The 22,504-nt window shown below is 62.8% G+C and overlaps 2 protein-coding genes across 16 annotated transcripts in view; one reads left to right on the forward strand and one right to left on the reverse strand.

Moving 5' to 3' along the window:
• Positions 1 to 10: 10 nt before the first annotated feature.
• Positions 11 to 14,118, forward strand: CASKIN2 (CASK interacting protein 2). Of its 4 annotated transcripts, none has more exons than XM_042256380.1 (20): positions 11 to 531; positions 1,207 to 1,754; positions 6,235 to 6,286; positions 6,832 to 6,929; positions 7,289 to 7,434; positions 7,536 to 7,631; positions 7,719 to 7,849; positions 8,033 to 8,141; positions 8,457 to 8,565; positions 8,787 to 8,881; positions 9,324 to 9,585; positions 9,707 to 9,828; positions 9,941 to 10,001; positions 10,115 to 10,206; positions 10,407 to 10,517; positions 10,596 to 10,697; positions 10,776 to 10,914; positions 11,052 to 12,500; positions 12,593 to 12,815; positions 13,199 to 14,118. In XM_042256380.1, exons 2-20 carry the CDS (start codon positions 1,661 to 1,663, stop codon positions 13,287 to 13,289), a joined length of 3,582 nt encoding a protein of 1,193 aa, XP_042112314.1. In that variant the 5' UTR covers positions 11 to 531; positions 1,207 to 1,660; the 3' UTR covers positions 13,290 to 14,118. The 4 variants fall into 4 exon arrangements, with proteins under 4 accessions (XP_042112314.1, XP_027829872.1, XP_042112315.1 ...); XM_027974071.3 differs by having other exon boundaries at positions 11 to 83; XM_042256381.2 differs by having other exon boundaries at positions 11 to 83; positions 1,256 to 1,754.
• Positions 13,928 to 22,504, reverse strand: part of TMEM94 (transmembrane protein 94) — a 35,451-nt gene continuing 26,874 nt past the window's right edge. For 8 of the 12 annotated variants that reach the window (XM_060395866.1, XM_060395871.1, XM_060395867.1 and 5 more), the window contains 19 exons: positions 22,284 to 22,499; positions 21,435 to 21,750; positions 20,742 to 20,915; positions 20,278 to 20,380; positions 19,949 to 20,166; positions 19,117 to 19,298; positions 18,889 to 19,027; positions 18,526 to 18,641; positions 18,316 to 18,415; positions 17,866 to 17,974; positions 17,520 to 17,709; positions 17,214 to 17,291; positions 16,886 to 16,971; positions 16,395 to 16,476; positions 16,019 to 16,167; positions 15,842 to 15,936; positions 15,644 to 15,737; positions 15,312 to 15,482; positions 13,928 to 15,143 (listed from right to left, as the gene is read on the reverse strand). In XM_060395866.1, the coding sequence (XP_060251849.1) occupies positions 15,071 to 15,143; positions 15,312 to 15,482; positions 15,644 to 15,737; positions 15,842 to 15,936; positions 16,019 to 16,167; positions 16,395 to 16,476; positions 16,886 to 16,971; positions 17,214 to 17,291; positions 17,520 to 17,709; positions 17,866 to 17,974; positions 18,316 to 18,415; positions 18,526 to 18,641; positions 18,889 to 19,027; positions 19,117 to 19,298; positions 19,949 to 20,166; positions 20,278 to 20,380; positions 20,742 to 20,915; positions 21,435 to 21,750; positions 22,284 to 22,499 (2,691 nt within the window). In that variant the 3' untranslated portion in view covers positions 13,928 to 15,070. The remainder of the gene's footprint in view (positions 15,144 to 15,311; positions 15,483 to 15,643; positions 15,738 to 15,841; positions 15,937 to 16,018; positions 16,168 to 16,394; positions 16,477 to 16,885; positions 16,972 to 17,213; positions 17,292 to 17,519; positions 17,710 to 17,865; positions 17,975 to 18,315; positions 18,416 to 18,525; positions 18,642 to 18,888; positions 19,028 to 19,116; positions 19,299 to 19,948; positions 20,167 to 20,277; positions 20,381 to 20,741; positions 20,916 to 21,434; positions 21,751 to 22,283; positions 22,500 to 22,504) is intronic. The other 4 variants (XM_042256368.1, XM_042256378.1, XM_042256370.1 and 1 more) reach the window with 3 other exon arrangements.

Raw genomic sequence — 22,504 nt, forward strand, 5'->3', positions numbered from 1 at the left:
GGGGGGGGGCAGTGGGAGCCGCCGTCCAGGGGGCCAGGGACCGAGCAGGACCGGCCGGACCCCCGGCGGGGCGGCTGGGAAAGGTGAGACTGCGGGGCCTGATCTGGGGGTCAGCACCCTTGAGGGCGGGCACAAAGTAACTTTTCTTGCGAGATCCGCGGGCGTCTTCATCCGTCGGGTCCTTCTGTCCTCCTCGCGCCAGTACAACGTCTCCCTGCATCAATCCCTCCGGGCACTTGGCCCTCCGGTCCTTCTCGCCGCTTTGTTCCCCGGTCGGCCTGGGCTGGGCTGGGTTGGGGGGTTGCGCGGCGCTGGACTGGCATTCCGGGGGGCGGGGGAGCCAGCCCGACCCCATGCACTGCCAGGGGCGCCCTCCCCCAATGTCGGGCCGCGGGCTTTGAGCTGGAGTGCCATCTGGTTTGGGCTTGGGACTTCTGGGGAGTAAGAGAACCCCAGCTAGGGCCCCAGGCCTGCCGCGAGTCTCATGCCACGGGACTCGGGCAACAAATTCTCGGCCACTGAGAAACTGACGTAAGCTTTTCTAAAGTGAAGTCGGGGCTCTGGGGCTCAGATTCAGGCTTGGGAGGGCGGACAGCCCCATTTAGCAGCAGTACCCCAGCTCTCATCTCTGTTCTCTGCCCGGCTGCTTCTGCATCCTGCACTAGGGTGAGGATGGGTCAGCAACAGGTGCTGTAAAGCCTCACTGTCCTGCAGGCAGACCCTCAGCCAGAGACGGGGGGCCATAGCTCCCCACTCCACCTTCTGAATTCATAAAGAGCCCTGGGGCTAGGGCTTCCGGTGATCAGGGCAGAGCCTAGATGGGGAGGGGTGATCCCTGCCAGTCCTCCTGTGCCTGACCCTCCCAGGCCCCACCTTCTGGCCCACCACTTGTCTGTGGGTGTCAGAGCCTCAGGCTGTGGAGAACAGGCTGCTGGCCCGACCTGCCCCCGTGTGTCGTGCTGCCAGGGCCCCTCCTGCCCAGAGTTGAGGTACTGCCAGGTGCCCTGGGGCCTCGGTGACTCAGCCTCCCCCTCCCAGAGCACCCCCTCCCCCCCTCCCAATACTCCTCTCATGCATGGCAGCTCCCTCCCACTTAGAGTGGCTCAGCCTCTCCCTTGACTTAGAAGGGCAGCCAGGGTAACTTGGGGGCTCCCTGGAAGCTCTGTCCTGTTCTTTCTCTGAGCCCTGCTTCTGGGACCCTTACAGACTCCAACCCAGCCTTCAGCAGACCCTCAGTGGATCACACCTTTTCCAGACCCCCGAGACCTGGCCGCCCCTGCTGCCCAAGGCACGAGGGAATGCTGGCTTCTCTCTGGGTGAGCACCGGTGCTCCTGAGCCGTGTTGGGAAGATTGGCGCCCCCAGTCCCGGCCCATCCCTGGGCTGTCGGAAGCTGCAAGCTGATATCTGTCCAGATTTCCACACAGCCTCCACCCCCTCAGAGATCAGCTTTCCTGCTTGTGGCGGCAGCTCACGAAGCACCTTGAAGGAGTACCCGTCAACGCCTACCAAGAAGCCCACTGCCTGGGACACCAGACACACTCTCCCCCCACCGGATGCCCGGCCCTTTGGGATGGCACCCTGACATCTCGGCTTAGACCAGTTTCCCTGCCTCTGCCCCGGACCCCTGAGCCCAGAGTCCAGCCCAGGGACCAGGAAGGATGGGTCGAGAACAGGACCTGATCCTCGCTGTCAAGAATGGAGATGTGACTGGTGTGCAGAAACTGGTGGCTAAGGTCAAGGCCACAAAGACAAGTGAGTACTTGGTGGGGTGACTGTCTACCTGAGACCCTCCTCTGAGTGCCAGGCTGTAGAGAGAGGCCTGGGGGGAGTGGTCACTCTGATCTGGGAACTTGGGGTGGGAGTGCCTCAATGTGGGAACATCAGAGAGGAAGTTGGGTCCCCCTTGCCGTGTATACTTAAGCAAATCTCTTAACCTCTCTGGGCCTCAGTTTCCTCACCTGTAAAGTAAAAGGATTCAAGTACATTCATTCTAGTTTGGGGGGAGTGTCTACTGTGTGCCAGGCTCTGTTCTATGCTCTGAGCTCTAGCAGTGAACAAAACCAACCCAAATTCCTGCCCTTGTGGAGTTGCCTTCAGCAGGTGGTTTTTCCAGCATGTTCTTTGGAGCCAAAGGGTTTCTGGGAGTGGGTTGGGAAAGACTGAATAGGTAGCGCTCCACCCCTGACCCCTCAGTCCAACCAGAGCATCTCTGTGTTTTTATCAATTTGATGACAACATTTGTAAGATAGCTTTTTTATTATTATTTAATCACAGCATTGGGACACGTTTATCGTGGGCTCCTCTGAGTGTAAGATAGCTTTTTTTTACAGGGAATTCTGCCCAAAAGAGGGGTTTTCCTGATAGCTCAGCTGGTAAAGAATCTGCCTGCGATGCAGGAGACCCCGGTTCGATTCCTGGGTCGGAAAGATCTTCTGGAGAAGGGATAAGCTACCCATTCCAGTATTCTTGGGCTTCTCTGGTGGCTCAGCTGGTAAAGAATCCACCTGCAATGCGGGAGACCTGGGTTTGGATCCCTGAGTTGGGAAGATCCCCTGGAGAAGGGGAAGGCTTCCCACTCCAGTATTCTGGCCTGGAAAATTCCATGGACTGTATAGTCCATAGGGTCGCAAAGAGTCAGTTACGACTGAGCAACTTTCACTTTCTGCTTAAAACAAAGTTCACATTATCTAACCGGTTATTGAAGCCTACTGGAGGGTGTGTGTCCAAAGTTAATTTCCTGAGAGAGAGAGGTCTCTCTGCAGCCTGGGGTCTCTAGTCGATGGGGCTGTGAGAGCTCCGTGTACAGGTGGCCACACCTGACTTCCAGCTCCTGAGTAACTCTGCAATGAGATCCCCTCCACCCCCAACCAAGAAGAGTAGACCTCTGGGCTTCAGGGCAAGCTCCCTGGACTGTCCCAGGAGGACGCTGGACTTGTCCCCTGAGTTCCTCGACCAGCAGGGACAGGAGGGGAGAGAGGATCCTCAAGTGCTGGGGCTCTAGCCCCAAGACACAGCTTGGCCCCTGCACAGGAAGGAGTCCCCCGGGCTACCTGAAGATGTCTAATTATCCCCACCCACACCTGGGAGTATGGGTGCCCAGAGAAAGGATTTTAGGGGCCTGGGAGTTGTGCACATGTGTGAGTGCCCCCACTTCCACACCAGGGCAGGACACCCAGGTTGTCGGGAGATGGAGTTGGAGAGGGTGTTCTCTGTGCCCTGGGGAAGTGGGTGCAGGGTGAGCCCAATAAGGGGAAGGTGCCAAGGAGGGCCCTAGAGACCCAAGAGTGGGAGCCACTCCCCTCTTCCCCACACCTCGGTGTTGTTTTTGGCGATCTGCCCAGTGGGGCCTTGGCCTCGTAGCCCTGGGGCCTCAAAATGAGGCCCTCAGGGAGGCAAGTGGCTGGAAGCTGGTGGCGGGAACTTTGCAGCTGGGGTCCTAGGCTTTGGGAAGGCCCCTGGTGCTCAGGGGGGAGTGTCTGTGGGGGAAGATGACCATTCGCCCACAGACATAGAGTCATAGGGATAGAGGCTATGCACAAGCATAGAGTCATAGGGTCCTGGGACTCCCTGTCTCTCTGGGACTCCCTGTCTCTCTGGGACTCCCTGTCTCCTCCTCTCGGAGGACTGGGAAAATTGGCGACAAAAAGGAGATCCAAAGTGACCTTTGCAGACCCTAGGGTTCTTCCCTCGTGGCTCAGTTGGTAAAGTTTCTGCCAGTAAGACTGGAGACGTGGGTTTGATCTCTGGGTCTGGAAGATCCCCTGGAGAAGCAAACGGTAACCCACTCCAGTATTCTTGCCTGGAGAATCCCACAGACAGAGGAGCCTGGGAGGCTACTGTCCATGGGGCCATACTGTAGTTGCCTCTATTCTCTGTGAGACAGGTACTTCTATATCCACTTATAGATAAGGAAACTGACACTCAGAGAGGGTTAGTGATTTGCCCAAGGTCACACAGCAGTGGCGTGGCAGATCACACCACAAGCTACCGCACTCGGCTGTCCGTCAGAATCACCCAGGGATTGTTCTGAAAGTGCCGACTCCCTGGTCTCCCCCAGAATTACAGAATCATCACAGACAGCCCGGGACTTTGCAGAATCATAAAGTTCTTCAGGTGATTCTGAAGCAGCTCTCAGAAGGGAGGGGCTGCAGGCTCCTGCTCCATACCCAGAAGGGTGAAGGGAACTGCCAGAAGGGAGGCGTCAAGGGCTCCCTCTTTCCCCTCTGGGTGGTGGCTCGAGCTTCCTGGCTGTCCAAAGAGGGGTGCGCCCTGAGCCTCCTCCGTTGGGTACCAGGTCACTGGGGGACTGGCCTTCCCTGCCCACCTGGGTCCTCAGGGAGCATGTGCCTGGGAGGAGAGGGCGACCGATGCCCGGGCCTGGCCTCCACCCTTCCTCCCTCCTCCCTGCTCTGAGCTGTCCCCTTCTCCGACCAGAGGAAATGGAGCGGGCTGGGGGTGGCCCGCTGAGCTCACATCCTCCGCGAGCCTAAATCAGGAGTGCGACCCTTCCACTCCCAGAGCCCAGGCCTGGGAAGAAGGTGGTGGCGCAGGGGAAGTGCCTGGAGCTGCTGCCAGGAACCTAGGACCCTCCGCCCTCCCCACCAAGGTCCCCAGCCCAGTCACTCGGAGCCTCTCCCCCACCGCCTTTCCGGCCATTGTTCTGGAAAAAAAAAAAAAAAAACAGAGAGTCACCCAGGCTGGCCCTGCCCTTGTTCCCGTCACGTTGTCCTGCCACTCCCCGGAGGGGCTGCCTCTTGGCCACCCGGGACCATCCAGGCAGGCAGCAGGTGGAGGGACTTCCCTGTATTGACCGCCTTGCCCTTAGCGAGGCTCAGAGAGGTCCCAGGGCTGGCCAAGGTCACACAGCTGGGCAGAGGGAGAAGAATTTGAACCATGCGCTTCCTGCTCCTCGGGCCTCTGTTCTGTCCACTGCGCTGAGCGGTTCTGTGTGACGAGGACTTTTCAAGGGGGCTGCAGGATGGCTGGGAGCAGCCTCCCCCACCTCGCGGCTTCGTCACACTTCGGCTCTTACCTTTTCGGTGCAGCGCCATTCGGCTCAGCCCTGAACGTAGCTGTCCCCCCTCTCCCTGTCCTGTGCGCCTCCTCACTGCACGCTTGGTCCCTCCCTATTGGAATGAGGCCCTGTCTTGCTGGGGTATTCAGGGGCCCACCGGGGCCTGGGGGGCAGGCCTGGACCAGCATGCTTGGCACCGTGCCTGGCTGGGTTGAGCCAGGCCTCCTCCTCCTCCTTCCCGGCAGGGGTGGGTTCCAGTGGGAGGCAGGGACCGCCTGTGACAGCACTCTCCTCTCCCTGAGGACCGCTGCCCCCCTCCTCCCGCGCCCTGGCTCACCCGTGGAGCACGCCTGCACGAACCCTGTCCCCGAGAGGGGACTGATCCGGTGTCCTACCCCTGCCCCGGGGCATGGAGCTGTCTGCCAGGAGCTCGTGGGGTGCAGAGTCTGCAATTCCTCCCCTGACAGGGGCCAGTGGGGGGAATGGTACCAGCTTTCACTGGAGACACTGCATCGCAGGAGTACGGGCTAATGTGTAAGGAGCGCTAAATGCTGATAGCTCCCGTCTTTCACGAGGGTCAGGCGTTGTACTCACAACCCTCGTGCGTGGCTTCTATGATCAGCCCGTTTTACAGATGAGAACCCTGAACCAAAGAGGTTAAGTGACTTTCTGTAGATCACACAGCGAGTGCCTGGCAGAGCCGGGACAGGGTGTGGGTCTGCATGATGCCACCTTCCCCTCTAGCTCCACTCAAGGATGTCCTCTGGGCCGGGCACGTGGCCCTTGGGTCCAGCCCTGGCATCCGCCCTCTCACCCTCAAGCTTCGGGCTCCTCTCTCTTCTCTCTCAGCCCCCTCGGCCCCGTGGAACAATGAGACTGGCTCCTCGGCCCATTCAGACAGGAATGCTAACCATGCACTCGTGGGCCTGTCCTTTGAGGGCACAGCAGGCTGGGGGGCCCCCCATCTCCACCCCCTTCGACTATAAACAAGTGGGGCTGGGGACCCGGGGAAGCCAGGCCACTGCAGCAGCTCCCTGCAGTCGGTGCCCTCCAGCTGATGGGCCAGGGTGAAGGGCCACAGGGACCAGACAGCTTGGCGGGCCATGGGACAGGTGCTTTTCTGCACTCCGAGAGGTCAGCGGGAGCCGAGCAGTGGGCAGGAGGGACCCTGGGTCGGGGTGGGTAGGGGTGCCCTGACACCTCTGCTCTAACCCCCAGAGCTCCTCGGCTCCACAAAGCGGCTCAATGTCAACTACCAGGATGCTGATGGGTGAGTGAGAGCCCCCTCAATCCCTCTTGAAAACCGCGTGGTGGGGGAAGGGCGGGGAAGGATCAGGGGCCTGGAGTCCCTTTCCCTCTCAAACCCGGCCCTGGAAGCATGTTCGCTGAGCGCTCTGGCCCATCTGCCTGCATGCCTGCCTGTGAGGCTGTCCCTGAGTGCGGGGAGGGGGCCTCACTGAGGGGCCTCCTTGGGTCCGATTCCTGCTGGGCCCCATTTTCTCCCTGGAGGGTAGGAGCCCTGGGGCTCCTGCTCCCACAGCCCCCTCCCCTGGGCCCGCTGAGGGGGAGGCCAGACAAACAGGCCTCTCAGCCCAGACACTAAGCCCTTTCATGCCGCAGCCCAGCAGCTCTGCGCTCCCACGGCACGGCTGGCAGGGTGTGTGTGTGTCGAGGTGGGGGCGGTGCGGGGGGGCAGCCACAGTGGGCAAGTAACTCAGCCATGCCAGCCCCCAGGATGAGTCTGCCCTGGAAGACCAGGATTTCGGGGGTGGAGACTGCTGCCTGACACCCCTGACCTGTGTCCCACCACGCCAGCTTTTCGGCTCTCCACCATGCCGCCCTGGGGGGCAGCCTGGAGCTCATCGCCCTGCTGCTGGAGGCTCAGGCCACCGTGGATATCAAGGACAGCAATGGTGAGAATCTAGGCACGCCCCACCCCAGACCCTGGGGTCAGCATGCCCCTGCCACATCACAGCAGTGCCAAGGGATGTGGGCGTGGCTTCTCAGAGCTTGCAGATGCTGGACCTCGTCAGTCTTCACAGCCTACTGGGGTCGTGGGTGGTACTGAGAGCCCATTATCCAGCTGGGGAAGTTGAGGATACAAGGCCACCAGATCCTCTGTGGTGGGCACAGTGGCCTTCTGGCTTCAGCCCAGCCTCTTCCTGGCCACATCCAGCTTCCTCTGGGTCTTCTCCCCTCCAGCCGGGCTCAGTTCTTTCCCCTGACCCCAGGCCATCCCAGGACCTCCCTCAGAAAATGTCCCCTCCTGCAGGCATGCGCCCACTGCACTACGCGGCCTGGCAGGGCCGCCTGGAGCCCGTGAGGCTGCTGCTGCGCGCCTCTGCAGCCGTGAACGCCGCCTCGCTGGACGGGCAGATCCCACTGCACCTGGCTGCACAGTATGGACACTACGAAGTGGTGCGTGAGCCTGCCAGCCTACGGGGCGCTGGGGCTGGGGGCAGGGGCCGGCACAGGGGGCCCGGCCAGATGAGACCCTCACCTGGCTCCCCCTACCCCAGTCAGAAATGCTCCTCCAGCATCAGTCCAACCCATGCCTGGTCAACAAGGCCAAGAAGACACCCTTGGACCTGGCCTGTGAGTTTGGACGGCTCAAGGTGAGGCCTGCTGCCCTTGGGGTACTGGGTTCTGGGCGTGCGTGGGGTCTCCGGGGGGAGGCCCTACCCAAGTGCCGGTTGCCACAGGTGGCCCAGCTGTTATTGAACAGCCACTTATGCGTGGCCCTGCTGGAGGGGGAGGCCAAGGACCCGTGTGACCCCAACTACACCACACCCCTGCACTTGGCTGCCAAGAATGGCCACAGAGAGGTCATCAGGTACCCACCGGGGCTCCCCCAGCTTCCTCCTCTTCCTATGGGACTGTTAACGTCCCCTCAATGCCCTGCCCCACTACCCCCTTCACCGTTGCTCTGGATCGCTCTCCCAACCCCCAGCGATCAGCTTCTTCTCCTTCCGTACCCGCTGCCCCCCACGCCAGTCACTTGCCCTCCCGTCTGCAGGCAGCTCCTGAGAGCCGGGATTGAGATCAACCGCCAGACCAAAACAGGCACAGCGCTCCACGAGGCCGCGCTGTACGGCAAGACTGAGGTGGTGCGGCTGCTCCTGGAGGTGGGTGTGGACCCCTGGTCACCCCACATGTGTATACAGGTCCCCGCCGGGTGCTGGATCCAAGACTGGCTGGGGAGGCAAGAGGAGTGTCCTGCATGGGTTGGGGCACAAGTGGTTGGAAAGCAGATAGATGTGGTTCGAGCTCCAGTTCTGCCTTTCACTGGCTGAGTGTTGAGCTCATCCCAGAACAAATTTGAGCTTCCATTTCCTTGTGTAAAATATGAAAACAGTAGCTACTTCCTGGGTAGCTGTGGGAATTGGGAGAAGCGGCCAACCCGGTGCTCAGCACAGGCTGACCCCGCTCTGTGTGCCTAGGGAGGAGTGGACGTGAACATTCGGAACACGTATAACCAGACGGCGCTGGACATTGTGAACCAGTTCACCACCTCCCAGGCCAGCCGGGAGATTAAGCAGCTCCTGCGGGGTGCGTGTGGTGGGGAGAAGACCCAGCCCAGGGGCTTCAGAGCCACTCCAGAGGGTCCCCGGGAGTGGAAGAGGAGCGGATGTCACATTCCTGGGGCTGGCCGGGGGGATGCTGTGGGGATGAAGGGGCAGGGACCTGGGGGAGGGTCATAAAGGGGACTGGAGAGGTGGGAAAATGCCCTGGGAACCCTCAAATGACATCTGTCCTCTTCCTTGTCTCAGAGGCCTCAGGGATCCTGAAGGTCCGGGCGCTCAAGGATTTCTGGAACCTCCACGACCCCACTGCCCTCAACATCCGGGCAGGGGACGTCATCACGGTGAGGACCCGAAGCAGGCGTTCCTCTGAGAACACAATTGGTTGCTGTCACTTACTTGGGCACCTGCTGTGGATCAGGCTCTGTGTTAAGGTCTTTATTTGCACGATCTCATTGAATTCTTTCCCATCTAAGTAAGGTAGGCGTTCTTATCACTTCCTTTTTTAGAGCTGACAGAATTGAGGCTTAAAAGAATTAAAGTGATTTGTCCAGAGTCACAAGCTAGCCTGCAGTGGAGCTGGGGTCTGAACCCAGGCTGACTCCAGACTCTTTGTTTGCCCTGGAGGCAACCCGGGGGTTGGGCTGGATGCTGGTAGGGGCAGGACTATAGGCCCACTTGAGCATCAGGGGGTGCTCCCTGTGGGGAGGGGAGGAGCTGGACCATGGCTGCAGGCTGGCCACTTGGCGCAGGAAGTGACCATGCCCCCCTGCCCATCTGCCACAGGTGCTTGAGCAGCACCCAGACGGCCGCTGGAAGGGCCACATCCACGAGAGCCAGAGGGGTACCGACCGTGTGGGCTACTTTCCCCCGGGCATCGTCGAGGTGGTCAGCAAGCGGGTGGGTGTCTTGGCGCCCCGCCTCCCCTCTGTGCCCACCCCCCTGCGCCCAGGCTTCTCCAGGACACCGCAGCCCCCTGCCGAGGAGCCCCTGCACCCCCTCACCTATGGCCAGCTGCCCCGGGTGGGCCTCAGCCCAGACAGCCCAGGTATGTCCTCTCCGGGAGCGGGTATGGCGATGCTGGGCACCGGCGTGAGCGTCTGGCTCTGGCCAGCCAGCTGTGGGTGGGGCCCACCGGGGTTCTGACCGCTTGGCTCCTGCCCCCGCAGCAGGTGACAGGAACAGCGTGGGCAGTGAGGGCAGCGTGGGCAGCATCCGCAGTGCTGGCAGCGGGCAGAGCTCCGAGGGCACCAACGGCCACAGCACCGGCCTCCTTATCGAGAACGCCCAGGTGGGTGGGGGGTGGGGGGCTCTTGGGACCAGGGCTGAACCCCTTCTCCTCCCCTTCCCCTGCCTCCCACTGCCAGTTCCCCAAACAAGAGACATCGCCTTCCTATCTCCAGCCGCTGCCCTCTGCCGGAGACGACCAGGTGCCTCCAGGACTACAGCCCGTGTCCCTAGCAGGTAGGAAGGGAGGTGGGGGTCTGGGTGGGCCAGGAGAGATGCAGGTGGGGGTGCCGAGGACCTGGCACCCCTGCATCCTGCCATCCTAAATGCATTTCTCTCCGTCCTCAAAGACAACCCGAACCACCGCCCTCTGGCCAACTATCGCTCAGGGGAGCAGCACTTCACCCAGGACGTGAGGCCTGAGCACCTGCTGGAGGGGAAGGTGTGATGACCTCCATCGGGGAGGTGGCCATGGGCCCAGAGGAGGGGGCAGGATGGGCCTCAGGGTGGACTTGAGTTCCTGTTCGGACCGGGCCCCTGGGCGGGGGCTGGGGTCAATGGCGGGACTGTGGCCTTGGCACTCAGCCCCCTCCCCCAGCAGGCTCAGCACCATTAATGGCACCCCCTCCCCCCAACTTGCAGGATGCTCAGGCCATTCATAACTGGCTGAGCGAGTTCCAGCTGGAGGGCTACACTGCCCACTTTCTACAGGCCGGCTACGACGTGCCAACTATCAGCCGCATGACGCCCGAGGTTGGTGCCACAGCGGGAGGGCAGGGCAGGAACCCGTGGCCAGGGGAGGGGGCCTGACGGCACGACTTTGTGTGGCAGGACCTGACGGCCATCGGGGTGACCAAGCCTGGGCACAGGAAGAAGATTGCCTCGGAGATCGCCCAGCTGAGCATCGCCGAGTGGTTGCCCAACTACATCCCGGTGAGTGGGTGGCAGGCACAGGCTCCCACCGCTGGCTGAGCCCTCCTGGCTTGGGGGCCAACGGTGCGGCTCTTGCAGGCGGACCTGCTAGAGTGGCTGTGCGCCCTGGGGCTGCCTCAGTACCACAAGCAGCTGGTGAGCAGTGGCTACGACTCCATGGGGCTGGTGGCTGACCTCACCTGGGAGGAGCTGCAGGAGATCGGCGTCAACAAGCTCGGTGAGGACCGCCCTGGGCCTTCTGGCTGGGCCTCCATGTGCCTCCGAGGGCCCCCAAGATGTTTCGTGCTCAGGAGGGATGAGGGGCACCCTCTCCAGCCCCAGCTCACCCTGCCGCCTCTATCCTCCTGCTCTCAGGTCATCAGAAGAAGCTCATGCTGGGGGTGAAGCGGCTGGCTGAGCTCCGGCGGGGCCTACTGCAGGGGGAGTCCCCAGGGGAAGGTGGCCGCCGGCTGGCCAGGGGCCCGGAACTGATGGCCATTGAGGGGCTGGAGAACGGGGACGGGCCCCCTGCGGCCAGCCCACGCCTCCTCACCTTCCAGGGCAGCGAGCTAAGCCCGGAGCTCCAGGCGGCCATGGCAGGGGGCAGCCCTGAGCCACTCCCCCTGCCCCCTGCCCGCTCCCCAAGCCAGGAGAGCATTGGGGCCCGCTCACGGGGGTCCGGCCACTCGCAGGAACAGCCTGCCCCTCAGCCCAGTGGTGGGGACCCCAACACCCCACAGGAGAGGAATCTTCCAGAGGGCACAGAGCGGCCCCCAAAACTCTGTTCCCCACTTCCCAGCCAAGGGCCCCCGCCTTACGTCTTCATGTACCCCCAGGCCTCACCCTCCAGCCCAGCCCCTGGGCCGCCTCCGGGTGCTCCCCGGGCCTTCTCCTACTTGGCTGGCCCCCCAGCCACTCCTCCGGACCCCCCGCGGCCCAAGCGCCGGTCCCACAGCCTGAGCCGCCCCGGCCCGGCTGAGGGGGAGGCCGACGGGGAGGCCGAAGGGCCAGTGGATAGTGCCCTGGGCAGCTACGCCACCCTCACTCGGCGACCAGGACGCAGCACCCTCGCCCGGACCAGCCCCAGCCCGACCCCAACGCGGGGGGCTCCCCGCAGCCAGTCCTTTGCCCTCCGGGCTCGCCGCAAAGGCCCCCCGCCCCCACCCCCCAAGCGCCTCAGCTCCGTCTCTGGCTCTGCCCCGGAGCCCCCACCACCGGATGGAAGCCCGGGGCCCAAGGAAGGGGCCGCGGGGCCCCGGAGGCGAACACTGAGTGAACCCACAGGCCCCTCGGAGCCCCCCAGCCCGCCTACCCCGGCCGGTGCCGCATCGGACACGGAGGAGGAGGACCCCGGGCCGGAGGGGACACCCCCGTCTAGGGGCAGCTCAGGGGAAGGGCTCCCCTTTGCGGAGGAGGGGAACCTGACTATCAAACAGCGGCCCAAGCCGGCGGGACCCCCACCCCGGGAGACGCTGGTGCCCGCCGGCCTCGACTTCAACCTCACAGAGTCAGACACTGTTAAACGGAGGCCCAAGTGCCGGGAGAGGGGGCCACTGCAGACAGCACTCCTGGCCTTCGGAGTGGCGGGTGCCACGCCCAACGCCCCTGCCCCCCAGCCCTCGCAGACCCCCAGCGAGTCCTCCGCGGCCTCTCCCAGCCCTCCCCGGCCTGACCCAAGCAGCCTTCCCACCCCCGGAGCTCCAGCCCCTCTCTCCCCCAGCCTCCCGGCCCAGCCCCTCGGGCCCACCCTGGAAAATATTCGGCGGCCCGGGGAGACGGAGCCCCCGGCTGCCCCCGCTGCCCTCATCAAGGTGCCTGGAGCAGGTATGAAGCCGGGTCTTGCAGGGAGAGGGTCGTGTGGGCAGGGCCTGTGTCCGGCTCAGCTGAGTCACAAGCCAATCTCTCTGTCTCTGCAGGAACAGCCCCCAAGCCTGTGTCGGTGGCCTGCACCCAGCTGGCATTTTCTGGCCCTAAGCTGGCTCCCCGGCTAGGCCCCCGCCCGGTGCCCCCTCCAAGGCCGGAGAGCACGGGGGCCGCAGGCCCGGGCCGGGCCCAGCAGAGACTGGAGCAGACCAGCTCGTCCCTGGCAGCTGCACTGCGAGCCGCGGAGAAGAGCATTGGCGCTGAGGAGCGAGAGGGGTGAGGGTGCTGGGAGAACGGGAAACTTAAGAGCAGCTCCTCCCACCCCCCGAGTCCTTCCCCCAAGGTCTGGGCATGATGGGGAGGGGACATCGGTGTCATGGCAATCAGACCCTCAGGCTGGGGGGGGGGTCCCCATGGGGAGGGGTCACCCAGATCTGGCCTGCAGGCAAGTGGCACTTAAGAGGCATGCAAGCTTGGACGTCACTTCTGTGAACCCCAGCGCCTCTGTGGGAGGAAGGGTCCGTGACTCCCGTGACCTTGGGAGGTTGTGAGAAACGGGACAAGATGCACGCCCAGTGCTCGCCCCAGCCAGGCCCTGTGCCCAGGGCCAGCAGGGTGCAGACTGCTGGCTCGTCTGACCTGGCCCTTCCCTGCCACAGCACCCCCGGCGCCTCCACCAAGCACATCCTAGATGATATCAGCACCATGTTCGATGCCCTGGCTGACCAGCTGGATGCTATGCTGGACTGAGCCGGACCTGCCAGCAGCCTTCGGCAGTGCCTACCGCCACCTCCCACAGTGCCCACCGCCCTTCCCCCCCCAGCGCAGAAGACACCCCCACCGCCCAAGCGGGGTCCCTCCTGCCACCCCCAGCCTGCGGCCGTCCCCACAGCAGCCCCATGCAGAGCGGAGGGGACTTTTCAGAACCTGACGTCTCAGCAAAGCCCCCCAACCCCACCCCAAGCGTGTAATCTGAGGGGAGGACCTTGCTTCTCGGACAGGGACCCTGGTAAGAGCTTCCTGTCCTGGAAGAATGGTGGCCAGGCTTCTGGGGTGCCTTCTTTGTACCCCACCACCTCCCCAGTGTCTCAAGTGCCTGTGCCAAGGTCCCCTGGCCACCCACCATGCGGTCCTGGAACCCTGAGAGGCTAGAGGCGGCAGGGCATCTGGCCCGGCCCCCACAGGTGCACACAGGACGTGTCAAGGGCCAGGGGCCTGCTCTCACCATCAGCAGCACCTAGGCAGCCTCAGGCCCTGCCCCTGCCTGCCCTCAGTGAGGCAAAGCTGTCTGTGGTGGGGCTGGTGGGATTAACAGGTCCCTCGAACAGATCCCCAGAGTCCAAACGTTTCCAACTGTAAATGTTATTTTTTAAGCAGAGAGAAATGCATATATTTTAAATGGAATTTATTCTATCTATAACTGCCTGTGAGGACACAGTGGGGGAGGGGCTTCAGACCACAGGGAGAGCACCCACTGCCCGCCTGGGGATGCAAGCCTGACATGCCTGGCCCAGGCCCCAGCTCTGTAAGCATTTAACCTCTTCCCCCAACTAACACCAATAAAAGTGTCATTCCACAAGATCGTGCTGTGTGTGTTTGGATGTGCGCCGTAAACCTCTGAGCCCAGGGGTCGCGCCTGAGCCCGACCTGAGTGGCCCCCCACAATGTAGAGGGTGGGGAGAAGGCCTGGGCCCCCCCAACTCACCTTCAGGGAGGGGATCCCTCACTGGCCCGACCCTTGGGTGGGCCCCTTTGTGGCTGCCTCAGGGACCAGCCACAGGTTTTGCTTCAGGAGTTTATAAGTTTTAATACAAACCAGTCTATTCATTCCCAAAAGGCTCATTTCCAGTAAAAAATATACACCAGTAAAAACATTCTCACAGGTTAATCGGGGCTGAGGCTGGAAGGAGGTCCCGGGCCATGCCTCCAGGACTGGCTCCATGGTCTGCCCAAGGGCGGCCCAGGAGGATGTTCTCGAGCCACGTTGGGGCTTGGCTCCGTCTTTGGGCCCCAGCGTGCGGCCCCCACAGAGGAGGAGCGGGCTCTGCCCCAGGAAGACAGGATGAAGAGGGCCCGGGGAGGGTGCCCTGCCGCCCCAGCCTCCAGCGGCGCCCTGGAGGACCGCCAGCACATCCCAGAACTGCCCTCCCACCAGATGCCCCACGGTCCACGGCTCTGCCCAAAGGCCAGGCGGCACTTGGTCAGGGGGCCCTGGAGGGGGGCAGCCCACAGGTGGAGGGGGCCGATGGCCCCTCTGCTAAGCACACGAGGTCATACAATCAACAGCCTGGGGGTCTCCCCATGGCAAGGAAGAGCCAGACGGTCCTGGACGGAGGCTGCAGCTCCACATCTCCGCAGGAAGCCCCGGGACGGGGACCACAGCCGGGTCTGACACTGGGAGCTGGGCCTCCAGGGCCACGCGGCGCAGGAGCAAACCCTGAAACGTTCATGATATCAACTCCGCAGATGCAGAAATGGGTGCGGCTTCAGCCCCAGAGACCATGGCAACTATGGCCGCCATGGCCAGCGGCTCAGAAGGGAGAGTTCATGCCCAGCTTAGTTTCAAACTGCAGCTTCTGTCGCTTCTGGTAGCGGACGCGGACCCTGGTGGGGTGGAGATTGAAGACCAGGTTAGCGCAGACGCCGAGGCCAGGGATGGACAGGATGCAGAGGATAGGGTGCGTGCAGCAGGAAGGCTGTAGCAGGGTGAGGCAGGAGGTGACTAGGGAACATGCCTGAGCCCAGAGGGGACACGCCCTGCTGGTGGCTCACCGGATCTCATGCAGCTTCACGACCTCATTGGTGACCACCACGAGGACCAGGGACAGGCAACCCAGGAGCCACGTCAGCAGAGGCACGTCCTCCAGGCCGAAGTGGACACGGCTGTCCCTGTGTGTCCACAGCTGCAGGTCCACTGCCGTCTGGGCCACCTGCCCCAGCAGCCTGCAGGAGGCGGCAGCCCCGCGTCAGTCGGGGCCCCCTGCTTCCTTCCCTGCCCTTCTTAGCAGGAGGCGTGCCCGGAGGGTGCCGTTCAGCCCCTGGCCCAAAGCCCACCTCGCATCACAGCCCCTCCCCGGCTCCCGCCCTCCACCCCAGAGACTCACACCACAGGCACGGTCACGGCCCACCACAGGTTCGTCAGGGGGCTCTTCCTCCACAGGGGCTTGGTGCGGTGCACGTGGGTGATGGAGATGAAGACTGGGGAAAACAGGGTCGTGGCGCGTGTCAGACCTCCCACGGCCAGAGGCCCTGTCCCCGGGGAGTACCCCCTGGCCCCCCCCTGGCTCCAGGGCACCCCTCACCAGTGTGTAGGACAATCAGGGCAGCGGCGAGTTTCTGAGCCGACAGCAGCCCGTTGGCGAAGTCACGAAACCAGGCTGGGGCTGCGTCGGCGTGGCTGCCAAGGCAACATGTGGGCTCAGCCTCCTTGGGGCCCCGGGGAGGTGGCCCCAGGGGTGGGGGTTCAGGGCGGGACCCACCTGGGCAGCATGATGGAGGAGCAGTTGGTGAGGTTGCGGGCCCGGGACCTGTCGCAAAAGCTCTGCAGTGTGAAGGCAAAGCAGATGAGGCACGAGCTGATGGTGAGGCTGAACTTCAGCAAGAAGCACAGCAGGAAGTAGTGCTGGGTCTGCGGGAAGCCGAGACCCATCACTCGGGTGCGTGGGTTCACAGGGTCCTCGGGAAGTGGGCAGGCCCGGGGGGGGCGGGGGTGGATAGGAGCAAGGAGCTTTCCCCACTCTGTATCACCCGCCCCTTTGGTCTGATGGAATCCCCCCTCGCTCCCCCAGGGCTCAGCCCCCTCCACACTCACCTTCCTTGGGAAAAGCCCAGGCCTATGGGCTCCGTGTCGCTTACCTTCTTAGGAATGGACTGAAGGTTCTTCCCCGTTGCCATAGACATGATGGAGCTATGTGGGGGCTTTCCCAGCAGAGAGATGCTAAAAATCAGGGACACGGTGAAGGATAGGGACTGTGACCCTGTGCCCCCAATTCTCTTTTTTTTTTAATTATGCTTTTCCTTTTAAAAAATATTTACTTCTATTTATTTATTTGGCTGTACCGGTTGATCCAGTTCCTCAACCAGAATTTGAACCTGGCCCCCCTGCACTGGGAGCATGGAGTCTTAGCCACTGGACCTTCAGGGAAGTCCCCATGTCCCGCAATTCTTCCCTAGGAGAAGCTTTTCAGGAGTCCCAAGAGTGAGGGCAACTGTGCTGGGCAGACAGGCTTTGACAAGGAAGGGGGCCCCCAAGATGGGGGGCACTAGCATGGCTTCCTGAACCTGGGCTCCTGGGGACACTCGGGGACATCCTGGCCCTGGACATGGGAGGCGACCCGGCCTCTCACCTGAGCAGAGGGTAGCAAAAACAGGACAGCCACAGGATGTCGGTGGTGCTCAGGATTGGCGGCAGCTGGACGAGGCAAGAGAGGAACTAGGCCAGGAAGAGCCGGGAAGCCCAATTAGATTCCAGCAAAGAGTCAGATGCTGGGAGCCCCGGGGCTGCCTCGGCCTGCACTCAGAGGGCTGGAGGGGACATGATTCTGCCAGCGGGGGTTCTCAGAGGCTCTGGGGGGCCCCCAGGTTGTGCTGCCTCCTCCCAGCCTCTCAACTGGCCCCGGGGCACAGGAGCCGAGGGTGGGGAGGGTGCCGATGCCCATGCTGGCCCCACCTCACCTGGATGACCACAAGCGTCAGCTGGCACTGCAGCAGGAAGAGGAAGCACTTGCGGATGCCGTAGGTGGCGTGCCGGGCCTAGGGAGTGGGAAGGGCGGGGGGTGGCCGCGCTCAGACCCTGCAGCTGACACGCTTCAGCCAGATGTGGCAGATGGTCACGTTAGCAAGCGGCTGAGGCAAACTAAACCTCCTGGGAGAGTTGCGCCCAGAGGTGAAGCGCCCCCGGGAGCCCAGGCAGGTCCTGCACAGCGACTCCCCACCCTAGCAGGCTCTGACCTCTGCCCCCGGGCACACATGAGCCCCCACCTGCTCGATGAGCCGGATGATGCTGATGGTTTCCTCCTGGCGGAAGGTCAGCGAGCAGGGCAGGCTGTTGAGCTGCCCTGAGAGCTGCAGAGGGGAAAGGCCATCCGAAGCCTGGGCCATGCTGGTGCTGGTGGCGTAGCCGAAGGTCTCCCAGGAGCAGCGGGATGGGTACAGGGGGTCCAGGGCGATGCTGCTCAGCATGGAAAGGGGAAAGCGTGCCCATCAGCTGGGGTCCGCCAAGACCCCATCCATCTCCCAGGGGACGGAGCCAGACCCCTGCTTCCTCCTCTCCCCGCCAGGCCCAGGCCGGTCGTGGGGAGTCCTGGCTCTGGGCTGTCACGCTGACCTGACATCGCTCTGGAGGAAGAGGCAGCTGTTCCGCAGGTTGGCGGAGCTGCCCAGGCAGCAGGTCACCTCCCCGTACTCCTGCATGATCTTGATCATCTCACACATGGCTGAGGGGGCAGAGTCGGGGCACAAGGGTCAGGCCGTTGGAGCCCCACCTGGGGCACTGGGCAGAGACCCACAGGCCAGGGCAGGAGACGACAGAAATCAGCCCCTCTTTGGAGCCATCCTACCCCCAACATCATAAACATCATACAAATACTGTCACTTCTGAGTCCCTAGAATGGGCTATGCTGGGCTCCTGCCCACGAGACTCCCCGGCTCCTCCCAGCCCAGCTTCCTCTGCTCCCTACATGGGAAACCAACACCCCTCCGGAGCCCGTGGGGTGCCAGGGGCTGGCAGTGCTCCACCCGGGGTCAGGCTGGACGAGCGCCCAGTCACAGCACTCACTCTCGGGGGTGCAGTCGGTGAACAGGGGCACCAGCAGGGGCACGTTGTCGATGTTCTGCAGGTGGGGCCGCACCTGGTGGATGCCCCGGGGCAGCTTGGCCTGCAAGGAGCAGAGATGCGCGTGGCCTCAAGGCCCCTCCTCCCTCGCTGGCTCCCCTGCCCTAGGCCAGCCCCGTTGCCAACCCCAAGGCTCCAGGGGCACAGTAGTACCCGATTGCAGTCTTCCAGGAAGCTGGGGAGGTCGCTGTCCGTGGGCTGGAAGCTAATGAGGTCCGAGTGACCCTCCTCCTCCATTAGAAGGAGTCCTTCCGCGTCGTCTCGGGACGCTGCAGGGACAAAAGCCTGTCCCTCACCATGGGGCCAGCCTTCTGGGGGCCTTTCCTAGCCCTGAAGATGGCACAGGGCCATCTTCTCGAGCTCTCCTCTCCCCCGACCCTGTAGACTGTAGCTACTGCAAGGGATCAGAGCCAGCTTCCTAGGAGGGGTCCCAGGAGGTTCTTTCTAGCTGCGGCTCCAAGGAACGGGGGGATGGCCCACACCCACCTCGTGTCCACAGCAAACCTCTGCCCTCACCCTGGTTCAGGTCATCATGCAGGGAGCCAGCGTGGCTGGGGCTGGAGGGGGGGATCTCGGAGCCGGGCATGTCACCATTGGGCGTGAGGGAGATGTGGCAATTCCAGCCCGTCTCCAGGCCCATCTTCTCCGCAAACACCTGCACCAGGCAGACAGCGATGATCAGAGGGGCCCCAGAGGCCGTGGGGAAAGGGGCAGCAGAAGCAGAGGGGTCAGTGGCTCCCCAACCTTGCTTTTGAGCTCATCCTCCAACGAGAAGTAGACGAAGCGGATGCAGGCGTTGACCAGCCCGTCGATGAGGCGCACAATGTCCAGGCGGGCCTGGTACTGGGAGGACACCATGCCCATGAAGATCTGGCCGCTCAGGGCCTGCATGCAGTCTTCCTTCTCCAGCACCTCCCCGATCCCTTCTTCAGGAGGCACCAGGCACAGAGCCCGGCCAGGACACCCAGGAGCCGGCGGGTTCCAGGAGGCAGCCCGGGGCCACACACGTGGGCGCCACGCCCAGATCAATGAGCACACGGGCCCCAGGGGACCACACACATGTACAACCAAGACAGGAAAGGAGCCGACAGACACGGGGGCGGACGGGGATGGTGGGGGAGAGACAAGGAAAGGTACTCATCAGTCAGGTGACCATCCCTGGTCCCAGGCCAGGAGGCGGGCCCCACCCTCAGCCTTGGCTTCAGTTCACGGGCTCTTGGGTCACAAGACCCCGGAAGGCTGTGTGTCTGACAGAGTGGGGAGGGGTGCATGGAGCTCTGAATCTCTCTGTTGCAGCAGTGTTTGCGACCAGGTCTTCTGTCCGATTCCAATCAGGCTGAGGGTGCACACACACTACTGCTTTCTAACCTCAGAAAAAGCGCTTTTCTACGTCTGGAGCAGCACCACGAACCATGAGCAGGGCACAGCTGACGCTGAGGAACCTGCCCACATCACCAGACGGAGCCACCAAGGTGTTCCAGGTCCAGCGCTGCCTGCTGTCCCCCCTGCTAGGCTCTCATCCCGGCCCCCGCAAGCTCTCCCGGCCCCTGGCCCCTGGGGGCGGGGCCCACGGTACCGTCTGAGCTCCAGCTGCCGCGGCGGGCGCTCAGCTTGATGGGAATGGTGCTGGGCAGCTCACACGTGGTGAAGATGCTGTTCTGGCCGGGCGCCTGCACCAGCTCGATGCACTTGCCATTGAGCTGGGAGGACAGGGCACAGCTCATGGGCTTGTAGGCGAAGGCAGAGCAGTAACCAGACAGACAGGCTCGCTGGTAGAAATCCAGCACTTTCTTTCTGCCGGGGAAGAGGGCGGAAGTGAAGCGAGTGGTCCCAGGGTGTCCCGACCTCTGGGTACCCAGCCAGAGCCGATGGTTCTCACCACTGGCCATGTGCCTCCTCACCTACCTATCGGAACCCGAAAGAGGGTAGATGTCAGCTCCGTCCCAGAAGTCTGTGCAGGCCTCCAAGACCACGTCGGCTGTGCCGTGGGACAGCATCTGCTCTGTGCCTGAGGGTAGTGGAGGACCAAGCCCTGAGTGCCCCAAGCCACCGCCCCTCCCACTGACCTCTGAGGACATATCTCCAGCCCTGAGAAGGATGCTAAAAGGAGCCCCTGGGTGAGGGATGGGCCGTGGGAATCCGCCAGGCATCATGGCAACAAACCTATTGCCCAGGCCACTGAGTGCGTAACATGGACACAAGGCCGCTGGTCCTCCAGACAGCCCCACGACCTGCGGTATCCACCGTCCCAGCCCCCGTCCCCAAAGCCCATCTCTGCCACGTGTGAGGTCTCGGGGAGGAGCTAATGCTCCCTAGAGAGAAGACACCCTGAAAAGAGCCCCACCCCACCACACTCCAGGGAGGCTCACTGGTGGTGGTGTCCTTGATGAAGAGGCTGATCATGTGGCTGAGTGGGGGCCGCCGCTTGGTGACGCAGGACAGCCTCCCCAGCGAGGTCTCCTTCATGGTCTCAGCACTGGGGAGACGGTAGAGTGCGAGGTGGTTCCCCTGCGTGAAGAGCTCCTTGGCCCCGGGAGTGAAGCCTGCGGGATGGGTGAATGGATGAATAAACAGATAACATGCAGTTAAAAGGGCTGATTGGAAGCTCAAAGGGATGCTGGTGCTCTTGACTGAGGCCACACCTGGCCCTGCTGTGTTTGAAGCTGGGGCATCTCGGGGGGATCCCCACCCCACACACCTCCCTCCCTTCCTGGCGGGGAGAGAACCCCAGTCAGGCCAGGCTGCTTCCCTTCGTCCGTCCACCCCACGGGCAGTTATCTTCCCAGATAAGGGAGCACCATCAAGCGGTGGTGCCTGGTTAAAGGCGCTGATCAGGGAATTCCCTGGTGGCCCAGTGCTTAGACTCTGGGGTCTCATTGCTGAGGGCACAGGTTCAATCCCTGGTTGAGGAACTAAAATGCCACAAGCCACATGGCACAGCCACAAATAAATAAATGCATGGATGGGTAAATAAATGAATACATAGATGAATAGATAAAGGGGCTGAGGCCACACCTGGCCCCGGGGGCCCAGCCCCTGGGAAGAGTCGCCAGGCTGCATACCGATGAGGCGGGCGAGCTCGCAGAGGCCCCAGGGCACGCGCACGGGCAACACAGCGCTGCGGCTCTCCTGCAGGGCGACGTTGCACAGGTGGTCTGAGAACCGGCAGAGCCGCTCAGTGACGCTGGCGTCGCACAGGTTCAGCAGCACATTGAGGCCCAGCGGCTTGAGCGAGGTGAGGTGCAGCTGCCAGTTGGAGTCATCGAACTGGATGCAGGAGGGGTTCTGCTGGTCCTGGGACAGGCTGAGCATCTCCAGGTGGTAGTCACACACGAAGTCCTCGGCTTCGTAGGGCTCCCCCTCCAGCCTGTGCTGGGTCTGGAGGACAGGAGGAGGGGAAGGCGGGGAGCTTAGACTGAAGTTGGGGGGGTGGTGCAGGCAGTGCCCCTGAGAGAAGGCACCCCCTCCCAGCAGGGCACGCTCCAGCTTACGCTGTCCCGGCCCTCCCCACACCCCTCTGCACCCTTCCTGGCTCCGGGGGCTTCTAGAATCCGTGCCCAGCAACACTGTCACCAGCTCAGAGGAGGCTGTCGAGACTGGGCAAGAAACGGCCAAGCCTCGCTCTCAGCCAAGGGAAATACCTTTAGAGGGAGCTATTGGCTCTCTGTCTCTTGAAGGCTGCAATCAGCAGGAAGGGTCTTGCCCCATTGACCAAAGCCGGAAAAGGGGGAGGGGCCTACTCTGCGGGAGAACCAGGCACGAGGCCTCCAGAGCTGAGAACAGGGACCAGGATGTCTGAGCCCCCGGGCTCCACCTGCACCAGGCTGGGCGGCACCTCTATAGCGCCCCCAGCAGAAGACGCCAGGGTGCCCCACGACAGACGAGGCGGCCACTCCCCAGTCCCCTCTCACCTTGCAGGGGTCGTCATCTTCGCCGCCTTCAGTGTCCCTGCTGAAGCTCACGCTGGAGCCAGACAGGTGTTTGCTGCGGCTGTGTGCCCGGTGGTGAGGGTGGGGCTCGGGCGCCTTGGGACCGTCGCCTGGCCAGTTGCCGCTGCGCTCCTGCTCATTGGAAAGGTGCAGGGGGACGTTCAGGGAGCCGGCCAGGAGGGCGTCGCGTTCGTGGGGCTGAG

Source organism: Ovis aries, chromosome 11 (genome assembly GCF_016772045.2).
Source record: "Ovis aries strain OAR_USU_Benz2616 breed Rambouillet chromosome 11, ARS-UI_Ramb_v3.0, whole genome shotgun sequence".
NCBI lineage: Eukaryota > Metazoa > Chordata > Mammalia > Artiodactyla > Bovidae > Ovis > Ovis aries.

What these genes read in the sequence shown, in the direction of transcription:
- CASKIN2 (XM_042256380.1), top strand. Translation starts at nt 1,661, where the DNA reads ATGGGTCGAGAACAGGACCTGATCCTCGCTGTCAAGAATGGAGATGTG. An exon ending in AGCACCTGCTGGAGGGGAAG is followed by an intron (nt 10,207 to 10,406) that starts GTGTGATGACCT and finishes CCCAACTTGCAG; the next exon opens with GATGCTCAGGCCATTCATAA. An exon ending in GGTTGCCCAACTACATCCCG is followed by an intron (nt 10,698 to 10,775) that starts GTGAGTGGGTGG and finishes CGGCTCTTGCAG; the next exon opens with GCGGACCTGCTAGAGTGGCT.